Source organism: Mobula birostris, chromosome 2, assembly GCF_030028105.1.
Source record: "Mobula birostris isolate sMobBir1 chromosome 2, sMobBir1.hap1, whole genome shotgun sequence".
NCBI classification, from domain to species: domain Eukaryota; kingdom Metazoa; phylum Chordata; class Chondrichthyes; order Myliobatiformes; family Myliobatidae; genus Mobula; species Mobula birostris.
The window spans coordinates 45,840,395-45,854,986 of record NC_092371.1 but is presented as its reverse complement, the minus strand read 5'-3'; the positions used below and the strand labels follow the sequence as shown (position 1 = coordinate 45,854,986).

Below are 14,592 nucleotides of genomic sequence, written 5' to 3'. Positions count from 1 at the left end.
CAATTGGAGGGCTAAACATTTAACTGAATAAGAACAGTTACCATTACTGACATCAACATCCTTTCCAAAAGATTAATGAAAGCCAATTTGTTCAATACAAGACTTGTCACATGTTTGGAATCATTTAAATATGGAGGATGAAATTATGCATTACCTCATAATAAATACATACAAGGCTCTGAAATCTCTTGTACTACATTGCAGTGCAGCACCAATTACCAAAGATGTTCCATTCAACAGAGGCAAAAAGCTGCAAGGCATAAAATGTTGTAAATGGTGAAGGCTATTAACCTTACATCATTATAAAACTCAGTTAAAAGTACTTTTGTTTAATGAGAAATTGTCAATCACAGATTGGTGGTTGACAATAATAGCACACAATATGTCAAGGTCAAAGCTGAAGCCATTGTGCAAGACAAGAAAATGCACAGTATTCAGATATTTGTTGGGGGGGGGGGCAGTTCTGTTCTATATAACTCATGATTCTTACCAAGTCTGGTGACTGTGCTCAAATCACTGTGACAGCAGCACAAGATGAGAAAAAACAGATGGTGGATCAGAGAGCATGTGACTTTATGCAAATGCATCGTCCTTCAAACATTACAACATATTGGGATATTAAAGTTTGTGTGTGACATTTCAAACTGCAAAGTGAGCACTGTTATCAGTCACATCAAGGGTTCTGACTAGAAGAAAGTTAGGATTTGCCTCTCACACTTCAGAAGTGAATCAGACTCATCTATTCGGGGGGAAAAGCTTTTATGAAGAAAATAAAGAATGATTACCTCTTACCACTTTTTTTTAGGACAGATCTTGCAGTCTAGTCACAGATCAATCACAACCACCACAGTGCCAAGATGCCAAGATGGGCGATTTTCTTCAAATATTTCAACATTCAGCAATGTTCCTCAAGCAAAATGCAATTGCTAGTACCATATCCAGATTGTCACACAAGATTGAGGTGTGTAGTGAAAACAGAACTTAAACCAAGCACAGCTACACAAATTCTGAGCAACAACCTATTAGTAAACATAATGGCAACGTTCACTAAGTGACTGCAGCAGAAGATGAAATTAGAATAGAATGGAGAATCTCATGAACTAGATACAGAAAGTAACTACAGAAAGAAGAACAAGCTGACAACATTGCATAACGATGTCACAAGATTTGTTAAGTAAATAAATAACCATCAGATCTCCAACCACAAACACAAAATCTAAATGTTTATGAAAACAGTTAACAGCCCAAATTTATAGTTGTTGCCTTTGAGCAAATGGGAAGACATTTTCAAAGACCAATTCAAATAAATATCCAAATGTTGACATGTAAACATCTTTCAGCAGAATATGAGAAATAGTCAGAGATCAAGAACATCTGCAATATGAGCAGTCACCCCAAGTCACCCTGAAAAGTCCAAATTTATTCCTGAAGTAGTTTATGACAAGTTTATTCCAGGACTTGATACAGAACTGATCACTTCAGAGAGAAACAGTGAATTGAATTCAGATATCACATTCCCTTCAGGACTAGAGACTACCACAACACAACGAACAGCCAAATACTTTTGGAATATGCAAACACATAAGTAATTAACAGAATAACTTGGTAACTTTTGTATTTAAGGAAGAATATTAATTTTTCAAAGAATATTAGTCTATAGGTAAATCACTTATAAAGTAACGTAAGCCGTTGTTTGCTCTTACTCAGCATCATCTGAAGAGTCCCTTGTTTCAGCGGGTTTACAAGTTCAACTGTTGAATCATTCTCAATAAAGCATTTACCTCTGGATGATTCCTTCTACACAATCACTATTTTACAAGTGCCATCCAAGTTTTTTTCCTCCTTTTACTTTAGGATCAACTGAAGAAAGACGCAAAATATTCAGTGTTATGCTTCAGTTAATCAGTATTCACAATATTACTCAACGACAACCAGAGAACCAAAACCAACATGTTGTTGTTTTTTTTTGGTTAGTTCCCAAGGGAATTGAAATCCTTTGAATTGTGGAAGCCAAATTCTTCATCAGCAAAAATCCCAAAGTAATTGGAAAAGGAAATTATCTATAGTTTGTATTATTCACAGATAAACAATCAGTTTGCATGATCTCTGCATTTGGTTTCTGACAATGGCCAGCTGCAATATAAACCAAAACATCACAAAACAGGAGATCAACAAGGATGAAGGTGAGCTCCAGCACCATAAAATGTCACATAATAATAATGTTATCCAGTCATTTATATTTAGCTTGATAAAATGAAATATATCAAACACACTGCATTTCAATGTAATTACACAGAATGTCAAATTCACAGTTATTTCACATATTAGTTAGAATTAGTTCCAATCCCAGGGTTATGAGAGAATAAATGTGCCCACAATATTGCTAAATTAAAGATTTTGTTACAATACCAGCCCAAGTTTGTCATAAATCTTCTCTTTAAGATTTTCTTCGTATCATTGTTAGCACTTCACAAATCTGCGGTTGTAAAAGCTCACCTTCAACACCCCATACAAAGAGAAAAAAAACATCTTTCTTCCATAGCTTTGAACAAACATATGAAAAGTTCCCATCTGCTGCCTTAAAGACAAAGTTGCTACTATAAACCCATCACACTTAGTGACTTTATAATTTCACACCACTTATGTGGAGTTGACAAGTTAGATGCCAAAATCATTAGATACTATAGATACCAGCATGGTTTGCTGGTATCTCATGGCTTTATAGGCAAGAAGTCATCAAATATCCTTTGCAATTTGAAATTATGTAACAATGATGTAAAAATGGCTTCATTTGTTCTGTTACATTTACCTTTGTGACATTGGAGATGTCTTAGGATTTCTAGCTACTTAAAGCAGCACTGACCTGAACTTTTACATTTCCCTTTAAATTCCAGGGAGGGTGAAGAATGTTAGTATGAAACTTCAATTAATCATAAAGCTAACAACCTAGATACACATTTGAGTAAAGATCCTCTTTCGTATCTCTGAATCATTACCAAACTTTAAGTAAAGTGGTTCATATAGAAATTATGTTCAACATAGCTAAAAAGCTTGGTGACCCTTCCTATTGTATCTGACAACCTACATAACTTAAAGTAACCCAAAAATATAAGGGATGGCAAAGGCTTACTTCAGCAAAAGAAGAAAATCAACAATTACATTGTATGGTGAAGCTCAAAACAATTGTTTGGAAACATTTCACTCTTTCTTTAAATAAATCAGAGGGAGAGTGGAGATTGCAATGAATATACTCCGTACTTGAATACAAGTTTCAGGATTCACATCTAGCAGGTATTCAGTGGCTCAGGTTCCAACATCATTGAAGTAGTGCAAGAATTTACTTAATAGCAGCAAGTGAAAAACTCGGCTGCAGCACAGAGGATGAAATAGGGAGCTTTGTGACCATCTCTCATAAAAAGATTCCAAAGATCAAAAAAAATGTAACTAGAGTCATTACAAATTCTCAAAATTCTCCAAGGTATGTGTTTCTCTAAATCAAGTGTCTAGTACAGTTCTAATTATAATCCACCATCATATGCTCATGGATGTAAAACAGCATTGTCCTCCATACCTCTTCACCACAGTGTCCTCTAATGCATGACTGAAAAAAAAACTTACTTATTTAACAAAGACATTCTTGTGTGGTGCATCGGGAAATTTAAGTTGTTAAGCATCTTTAAATAGCCTTTGGCTGTTTATTGGGTTATATACATCACATAAATGTACATTATTCTCCTATCAACTTTCTAAAAACACTCCTGGATGCATGGTCAAACTCCTTCCAGCAGCTATCCTCCTGTATCCTCTCTCCAGTCACTCATCCCCATAGCATAATGATTTAAAGCTTACCATGGCTTTCTTTTTGGTCATTCTGCTGCCTTCTGGGTTTTCCACTGGGAAAGGCTGCCCCTTCAAAAGTCAACATTATAACTAAAGTACATTTGCAATGACAAGGCTTAGTCTCATTTCAATAAAACCTCTTGTGTCTTACAGAGAGCACATTTCAGGCCAGTTAGAGAACACAGAAAAGATTTTTAAAAAAGTCAGAAGGGAATCAGGCAGTGACCCATGTAAATTTGAACTTGCTCTGCAAGTGGCTCCTACCCAAGGAGGGGAGAAATAAAAAGATTAAATATTCCCATTAGTTATTATGTTACATTATTAACTATACAAGAAATAAATGCTTGGATATCTGTATTTTTTTAACAGTTTGATCCATCAGGTAATACATTTCGCTGACTCAAAACATAAAGATAGTAATATATGCTCATGGACTTTTAAATTGGGTTTAGGGTGGACTTCTGCAGCAAGTGTATTCAGATACACAGAGCATTAAGTGCCCTGGAAGAGCAACAAAAATTAAAGAATCCTGTTGAGATTTGCCCAATCGTATTTCCACCTATTCGAAGTTCAGTTTTGCTGAAACTAGCACGATCCCAATGGAAATGCACCACAAAACAATGTGCCACATTGTTACACAATGATAAACACATGGGCCACAGGAAAATGCAGACCTACGTGGGAGAGGAGGGTTAGACTGATTTCAGAGTACTGTAGGTTAAAAGGTTAGGAAAACATTCTGGGCCGAAGGGCCTCTACATTGCTGTAAGGTTCTATGTCAACAGATCCATCATTCATATCATCCTTGCGAGCTTTGCGAGGAGTGAAACAAAGAACAATTTGAGATACATTAGGCTTCATTTCACAAACAAATTGATTGATCACTTTGCTTTCCAGTCAGTCCATTGAAATAAAACTGAAATCATTTGACCTACAGATCTTTATAACCATGAATATATTTTAAGCATTCATAAAATGCTTTCCTTAAAATCATAAATATTTCATACTCTTCATCAAGTCATAAAAATTGCCCACAACCATCTGGAGCCAGCTGGATAAACCACTAAATCTCTCCCATCTAGCTATGTTCATACATTTGTAGGCCTACATCAGTAATAAAGTTAAAAGAAAAATCCATACAAGGTTTTTGGTTGTCATTGGCTGGGCCAACACAAACTGCTGCAGGGAAGTAGCAAAGCCAAAAGTTTGGGCAAGTGCTTTTTTGAACTGCAGTAGTTACGCAGTAAAGAGTGTGTTGATGGGGAGTTCTAGGATACACTGATACATTTCCAAGGAGTTAAAGGAGAGGAATTTGCATGTGGCAATGTTCCCCTGTGCCTGCTGCACAGGAGAGGTTGTAGGTTTGGGGGGATGCCGGTAACAGGGCTTTGGTGAGTTACTGTAGTGCATTCTATAAATTCATTTAGAAAACATAGGCACTCTGCAGTGTGAATTGAATGGAAGCGTCTGATGGATTTTTTAAAATTTATACACGCCCCTAAAGCACTCTCAGACCATGCTTGGTGAATTTTCACATACAGTACACTGCTCACTTTGATAATGTTTCCCACTGCAAAAGAACAAGCTTCCAGTTCCCAGCAAAAAAAAAGTCTTTTTGGCTCCTCAAATAGGTTGCTGCATTAATTAGCAGCAGATGTGACAGTTCTATGCCATGACTGTCATCCAATAGGAAGCAAGACTGAAATGCTGCAACCAATTTTTAAGACTCAAGTAAATATTTTCCAACTGCAATTTTACCATTAAATGACAAATTTACCATTAAGTCAAAAAATCTAACGCTTAGCTATTTAAAACCATATTTATAAAAATTTATTAAAACTGTGAAAATCAATCTTACATAGCAGGTTCATCATTATACTTAGATGTATAATTAACTGTCAGAGGAATATTTACAAATGTATAATTTGCAAATATATAGGTGGCACCATTTGAATATTAGGGCCTATTTCCTTTTTATTTAAATTAAGCACGGTCCTGAAACATTTCACCAGGGGTTAGAAAAAGAAGCATGATCCAAAAAAAACATGGAAATGGGAGCAAATGTAGGCCACCCAGCCTTCAAACCTGTTTTACCATTCGTTAAGATCCTAGCTGGTCATTTACTTCAGCATCATTTTCCACCATAGTCATCCCATCCTTTTATTCCCATAATGCTCAGAAATCCATTCGTCGCCATTTTGAATGAATTCAATGAATGATCCTCCATTTCTTCTCAGGGACAAGAATTTCAAGGGTTGACAAATCTCTGTGCAAAGTATTTCCTCATTTCAATTTAAAATGGGATCACCCTTATTCTCAAATTTTACCTAGAGTCCTTCAAGGATGTTTTTGAAAGTGGACAGGTTCAATATTTCTGATGTTTGATGCAACAAATCTGAAGCTATTCCCAGAGAATACTAGTGTGAAGGCCACAACTTCTCATGACTAACAAGAGACATTAGGGGTGAAAGATAAGGTAGTGATGAAGATAAGACCACAAGGGTCATGAACCAGGCCTTTTGGCCCAACTTAAATTTCAATCTAAGATATACTATTGCTTGTGCTTGGACAACATCACTCCAAAATGTTCATGTCCATGCACCAGTCAAGTCTTACTAAAATTATTAATATACATAGCTCCCTGGAAACTCATTCCATATATGGACCATCTTCTGGGTGAAAAAAATGTCCTTTAGGGCCCGATTAAATCTCTCCAATATCAGCCTAATCCTATGTCATGTAGTTCTTGATTTCATAACCCTGGGATAAAAACAATGTGCATTCACACCATCTATGGCCCTCATGATTTTATACATCTTTGTAATATCACCCCTCATTCTTCTACACTCCAATGAGTAATGTTCCAAACTGCCTAACCTTTCACCATAGCTCAGGCCCAACTTCAAGTCTCCTCGGCACTTTTTCCCCCTTAACAGCAAGATGTGCATGTTTCAATTAAAGTTCTCGGTGCCTCAAAGAATGGTGTAACAAAGTGTAGATCTTTGAATGGAATGAGGTCAGGGTTTATGTTTCAAAATTTCTAGGATCAGGCACTTTAGGCATATATTTAAATGTAACAAAGACAGCCTTAAGCAGATGCAAGCAAGAATGATGGTACAAGTTGAAAACAAGTACTGTACCACCAACATATTCATTAAAATGAAATTCCCAGGTTTCACTGACACCTGGCCATTGATGAGAAATAGCAAGTTATTAAGAACAAATTTTGGGGTGATAACTGGAAAGAATCAGGTCATTAAAATTGCCACATACAGCACAGCACCCAGAATTGCCAAATAAAAGATGTTACAGTTCAATTCAGGCAAGTACATGCCTGAGAGCTGGAAATACAACCACCACCTCGGGCATTAGCTTTCAAATCCATCCTCAGCAGGCTCAAGATTTCTCCTTCTAGCTGATATGTGCACAAAGAGCAAGTAAAGATGTACAAAAAAGGGAACTTCAGCCCTCAGAAGGTTTTTAAGCCTTCCATATATGAAAGCATTAAGTATAGATTGTTAGGGGCTGAATAGGACATTTTCTTAAAGCTGTGAGATGCAGATTTAAACCCCCAACTTTGCAGAGACTTACTTCTTCATTAAATGTAAAACTCTAGCCTATATAAAGCAATGAAACTCACTGGGGAGATCCTACCACTGATGATCACATTCTGCAACCAGCAAGAATTACAAATCATATTCTATTGAATTTATTACTCCAATTCAACAGAATGTGTGTAGACTAACATTCAAACACAGGCTTAAATGAGACAAAACGAATGGATTTATTTAAACTGTGAACCGCGCTGATTCTGTTATTCTTACCTCTGCAGTACCCATAGCATAACTTAAAAGGAAAAACTAGTATGAGCAAAATCCCAAGGCATCAATTACGTCAAGAACCTTAGAAATCATATAACTCGCTCTTAAGTGGCTATATGTTGTGAACTGCTCTGTTTGATAAAATGAAGAAAAATGTTGCCTAATTAACAGATTAACTATTGCCACTGAGACGAAAGAACATAAAATTTTCAAACACAGTGCGAACTATTGACGAAATTTCCTCACCACTTCTTTTTTTGTTGCATACTACAGTGTAATCAGGTAATTGTGCAGATGAGGTTACAGTTCAAGTTTCTGCTAAAAATAATTTACATAATTAAAAACTCTTCCATTTGCCAGCAAAATAGGAATAATTGCATGTAATTATTTTGTTCACGTTAAAAATATTGGGCTGGAGCACTCTGCACTGCCTAGAGTTAATACCCATTGTCCACACCCATTTATACTGACTTTACCCATAGCAAGCTAGTCTCACACTGCCCCTCCACCTTAAAAAAGTTTTCTAAATGAATTTAAATGCAAACAACAGGAATTCTGCAGATGCTGGAAATTCAAGCAACACACATCAAAGTTGCTGGTGAACGCAGCAGGCCAGGCAGCATCTGTAGGAAGAGGTGCAGTCGACGTTTCAGGCTGAGACCCTTCGTCAGGACTAACTGACGAAGGGTCTCGGCCTGAAACGTCGACTGCACCTCTTCCTACAGATGCTGCCTGGCCTGCTGCGTTCACCAGCAACTTTGATGTGTGTTTCTAAATGAATTGATGGCCAGCAATTTTAAAATATCTCATCTAGCCAACAGTATTTGAAAATGTAAATATTCTCAAAATGACCACATTGAAGTACCAATTAAAACATATGGAAACTGAAGAAAAAATGTAAATATTTTCCCAGATTCTAGTGACTCTATTCAAAAGAATAGGACAACTGTTAATGGAATAGTCCTCCATGCAGAAAAGCTAAGGAATCGATGCAAAGTACATCTTGCCCCTGCACTCAGTAAGTCACTATGTATTCTGTGATTCAGCTAAATGGCAAACCCAACTATGGTGTAAGTCATCAGATGTGCTGTCATTTCATCTTTCAAAAGTATCAGACTTGTGCATGTTACTGTGCGCAACTGTAGATTTGACATTTCCTGAGGAACAAACAGTGCCTTTATATCATCCCATTCCTCTGCTATATTTAAGAATGGCAACATGGTAAAGATTCTGGAATGACGTTGAAAGCAGATTTATTATCAAAATACATTTTCAGCGAGGATGTCCTGTTCTCCATCTACAAGGAACTAGATATGCCAAGGTCTTTAAACTGCTGAGCCAATTATTTCCATTGGTAAACAGCTTTAGGGAATTAAATATTTAATATGAAAAAACTTCTAAGATGATAGGTGCAGAAGCACTAGTAAACACATCCAAAACCTCCACGTTCCAAATTCTTGGCCTCTGTACCTCCATCTGCAACTGGATCCTTCATTTACTCATCAGGAGACCACAATCTGTACAGATTGAAAATAACATCTCCTTCTCCTCGCTGATAATCAACATTGGTGCACATCGCGGATGTGTTCTTAGCCCATTGCTCTACTCTCTCTCTACCCATGTTGGTGTAGCTAGGCACAGCTCAAATGCCATCTATAAATTTGATGGCAACACAACAATTTTGGCAGTATTTCAGACAGGGCTGAGGAATTGATTGTGGACTTCAGGAAGGGGAAGTTGAGAGAACATACACCAGTCCTCATCAAGCAATTGGAGGTGAAAAGGCCGAGCAGTTTCAAGTGCCTGGGTGTCATTATCTCTGAGGATATATCCTGGGCCCAACACACTCATGCAATTACAGTGGCTGTATATCGTTAGGAGTTTGAGGAGAACAGGCATGTCACCAAAGACAGTCACAAAGTTCTACACACGTACCGCGGAGAGCATTCTAACTGGTTGCATCACATCTGGTATGGAGGGGCCACTGCACAGGATTTGGGGAAAAAAACTGCAGAAAGTTATAAACTTTTCTAGATCCAGCTTGGGCACAGGCCTCTCCAGCATCCAGGACATCTTCAAAAAAAAAAGGGGGCATCCATCATTAAGAACCTCCATCACCCAGGATATGCCCTATTCTCATTGCTACCTTCATTAAGGTACAGGAGCCTGAAGACATACACTCAATGTTTCAGGAACAGCTTCTTCCCCTCCGCCATCAGAGGGGAAGAACACTACCTCACTGTCTTTTCCTCTCTTTTTATAACTACCACTATATTATAATTTTCTTTTTTATATATACTTATTGGAATTTATATATATTTTTTATAATGAATTGCATATACTACTGCTGCAAAGCTACAAATTTCACAACAAATGCCCAGTGATATTAAATCTGATTCTGACATCAGAAAAATGAATGCAACTTGAAGATCTTTCTTCAACCAATGAGAAATAAGTGGAAATTCAATTTAGACAAAGGAATTGGGCTGGCTGAGGGTGCAATTTGATGCTGACAAACTAAATTTCTGGCCCCTCCTGCAGTATAAGTGAGATTAGAAAATATATGCAGGTGTTTTGGTTTATTACTTGTTGTTAAACTTGATAATCCAACAGATATCTTACATAATACATTTTAAGCAAAATAATTTCAATTATTGATAAAGTATTACAAAGCTACATTCAGAGATAACAAATGGAAATTCATGAGTTCAAAGTAGCAAACCTGAATATTGATGATCTCATCACAGAAATAGTGAGGCATTTTAAACATAGGTTTCCTTTAATTAAAATCCTTGCAATGATTTAAGTCACAAAAAACAATTGTTGTTTTAAATTATCTAGTCTGCATGCATGACTAATATTAAAGCTGTATTTGCACATACATAGACCATCTGTGACCAATATATTTCAATAACGAATCAAATGCATGGTTCATGAAACACGGATTAAAAAGGACCTCATCTTTGAATAGAGTGATAAAAAAAAATGAAAAGCAATCCAAAAGCATCCACTTAGGTGTCAACACGTTTCAGGAACAGCAATGAGTATTTATTTTTGTTAATATTCCAATTCTTTCATGCAAATACTCTTTTTTTACCTCAATTCCACAAATCCCATTTATCAATATATCAATTACTGGTCTCTACTAGTTGATGCCAACTTCTCACTTCCCTTGACATTTCACACCTATGCAATACTCCAGTAAAGTCAAGATACTGCTAGCTACTGTGTACCAGCAATGTCATATCCTCTTCACTGGGCACACCTCACTCAGGCGATGCTGAAAAACATGCTAGGGATTAAGTGGATCAATGATCAGAATCAGAATTAATATCCACCAGCATATGTCACGATGTTTGTTGTTGTGCAGCAGCAGTACATTGCTGCTGCACAATGATGAAACCATCTGCTAAAATTATCAATTCAAATTGGTTTCCACTCAATAAACGTTATTTTTCTTAACTCCTTTCATCTTCAACATAGGTGATAGCAGCCAAATAAAGGAGAGGTTTAAAATTAAGTCTATTTAGTTAAGAAGTTAAAAGTTAGACTTCATTGGATTTAATCACACCAAGAATTTCAAACTGCACAAACAAGATAAGAGAACACAAAGAAATAAGGTCAAAGGGGGCAAGCTTTTTTAAATTTAAATTTATCCTAAAGATTATAATTAAATAAGTTTTAGTTAGAAAATTGTGCTACTGTAACTTGTCACGGGAATGAGTCTGTAATTAGTGAGTACTTTAGTATTAGGGGCTACAAAATTGTTAACTACAATATTGACTAGTTCTAGAAATTCAGCTGAAATTCTTAAGGTCAAAATGTGGATTTGTTCATTTGCAAGGAACTTCAATCATTCGGTAATGTTGAAATCGATAATACAAGAACAGCCATAGCAGCAGTGCAAACCTACTCCTAATCCGTCAGATCATTGCAATTCAGATGTTGAGCAATTATATTGGATGCCAACAAACAAGTTACATACTTTAGTCACACCCAACAACCACTGATCACTAAACAAAGGCCAACTCTGCATTGCAACATCTATGTAAAATATAGAATTCTAGTTTACTGCCTAGCATATTCATTTGATACTTGAATATGTTTCTTGTTCAATATAAAACGAAATAACTTATTTTTGTTTTATTCCTTCAGGTAAATACAGTACATGTAGTTTCACATTGCTGAAGCTTTAAGAACATCTGGTATGATTATTTGCTGTATATTACAGCAATGTATAGTCCAAGTTATAGCATATCAATTTAAAATATGCATTCAGCTACCTGAAAAAAATTATTCATTAAAAATTTAATGTCAACTACATTGGAAAGCAAAAGGGGCATGTTCGGTTTCAGTCTGACAATCTAAATCTCTAGCACTGAAACGGGCTGCAGAATTAATTGATTAGTTTATCACTGTAATACCATGCAATTGACTCTAATAGTATCACCCCATACAAATATTTTGAAATAACATTAACTCACATCTCACAAAATTTGAACCTTCTTCTGAAACATCTTAGATTTTAGACAAAATTTTCAACATATCTATTGGTAGAGAACTTTTAACAGCCTACACTGCATTCCATACAAAATTGCTTAAAATGTTACTCCACTGGTGCGTTTTCAAACGTATTTTCCCCACTATCCCTCTATCACTCCATCCATAGTAAAGAAAAACGCCGGTTTATTTTTGTCAACGTAACAGTACCATTCCAAGAGGATTTTTTTTCTAGAATACTGTAACTTGTACGTCCGGGATTCATCAAAACAGTATTCTTTCAAAGTATCCGCCTTTTCTGAAAGGATACTATCATCTACGTAGAGAAAATGTCTGTTCGAGTCATTCACACTGCAGCCATAATTAAAAACCATCAATAACTCCTTCAATAATTCTCCTCCTGGAACCAAGTCTACCCAACGGGGACTACGAAACTGCAATGGGCAGAGTTAGCCAGGCGAGACCTGGCTAGCTTACTTCCGATCCATCTCCTAAACCATTATCAGAAATTTCGTATTTCCTTACACGTTGCTCTAATTGATGACCAAAAAAAGATCAAAGTTAAACTAAAGTCACAAAATGTAATAAGCGCGTTCTATCGTTTCACTACTCAGAAATGCAGGCACGTGTAATAAAAATTTCAACCCTTATCCACCGTTTCAATCCGCAATGGCTTCCCCGTTGTAATTACACATCCTCCCAGCACCAAACAAAATATCGGGAGGAATTCCAGCGATATAAGGTAGTGGGCAAGCAATTAATTTGGACGCATGCGGTATAATGGTACCAACCCAGCTCTTAACACATCCCTTCACAACAGCCATCTCTCTCCCACATCACTGCACAAATACTTGTCAGGTTTCAAAGTTTGAAGGGTGCAAACTGTGATAGCACATTCACATAAGGAAACAGACTGAGGACGAAGTGAAATTTCTTTAAACAATAAATTCTTCCATTCAATTTCATTGGACAGCTTTCAAACTCACTTACAACCACAGTCCGGGGGAAGGGGCGGAGGATGTAAACCGAACTATACCAGAACCATAAAATTCATCCACGACCACGAAGAAATAACCAGCGGTCGTACAAGGCAGGAGTCAGTTGCGCAGATCTCCGGCCAGTACCGGACTGCTAGGGGTAGATAGACCTTATTTCCAGTATATTGGATCGGTCCGAACACAAACCTACACCATCTCCCCAGAAACTAAAAGTAGACAATGAAAGTTTTATTCCAGCTAATGAGTCGCACGAGATGATGGTGAGGGGTTACATGCTCCCAATGATCAGGGTAATTGCGGTTCCTCCAATCTCCCCACCAAAGTCAGGAGGGATGAATGTCCCCCACCCCCCACGGTGCAGGGCGCAGCTTGCCTGGAGATAGAAGATCCCGTTGGAGCATCTCACTGTTCTTACCTTTAAGGAAACTCTGGCCTTCAGAAATACTCCTGGAAATAATCGCTGCATATACATCTTCGGAAAATCCAGTTTTACAGGAGGATATTCCTCGTTCAGCATCCACCGCCGTTGCCTGAGATAATCAAGCAGAAAATACCCCATTCAAACTTATTGCTGGTTAAAACTATTCGGACCAAGGGCAGGTTTTTTAAAAAAATGAAAGGGGAGAAAATGAGCATAGAACATAATGTAAAAAAAATCGAGGAGAATGCAATGTAAACTAACATGCAGAAAAAGAAATACATCCGATGAAGCAGTGCTTTAACGATAACTGCGGTTCGCGAGCTCTATACAACCAAATACATTTATCACAAGCAATTAACAAGAATTATTTCCTCACCCGATCAGAGCAAAAAAGCAGCGCGATCGGAAGGATGGCAGCGGAGACTAGCATTTTGTTCAGTGCAAACCCCCTCCCCCTACATTAAAAAAAACTCGGGCAAAGTTTAAATTAAAATAAAAGCCCTCTTTGGTGCTAGTGTCAGCTCCTCATCCAGCAGCGTTGTGAGCTGTGTCGGCGCCGCTGGCTCCCTCTCCCTGTCTCTCTGCACTGGGCTCTTCTCTTGTGTCTGTGTCAATTTCACGCTGCAGGTGCGCGGCGCTCCACCACCACCTCCTCCTCCCGGCCGTCGGCGCGTCAGCAGTCCCGCCCATCGAGGGTGGGGGGGGGGAGAAGCGGTAGTGGTGGGGTTATGACAAAGCGAAGATTAGCCCCCCGAAGGATTTACATGACAATGCAGCTATCAGCCACCCACAATACTGTCGTTTGAAATCACTGCATTCCCCAGTATTCGTACCACAGAAGTGATCCCACATCAGAAGCCTCTCGCTAGCACTACCACTCTTTAATATGGAATCATTTCTACAGTACTGCATATTGCTACAGAATGTCTAAAACACGTTTGTGTGATTTATAATGTGATATGCACTACATATATCGATACGTTCTATTCTGAAGGGCAAATGTTTTAAGGTG

General features: G+C 37.6%; 1 protein-coding gene across 1 annotated transcript in view; it reads right to left on the bottom strand.

Annotated features, from left to right (window-relative positions):
* Nucleotides 1-14,200, bottom strand: part of LOC140186220 (cadherin-4-like) — a 753,218-nt gene extending 739,018 nt beyond the window's left edge. Inside the window, exons 1-2 of the mRNA XM_072240216.1 lie at nt 13,957-14,200; nt 13,575-13,689 (exon numbers count right to left, since the gene is read on the bottom strand). Of these exons, the coding sequence (XP_072096317.1) occupies nt 13,575-13,689; nt 13,957-14,010 (169 nt within the window). The 5' untranslated portion in view covers nt 14,011-14,200. The remainder of the gene's footprint in view (nt 1-13,574; nt 13,690-13,956) is intronic.
* Nucleotides 14,201-14,592: the final 392 nt, after the last annotated feature.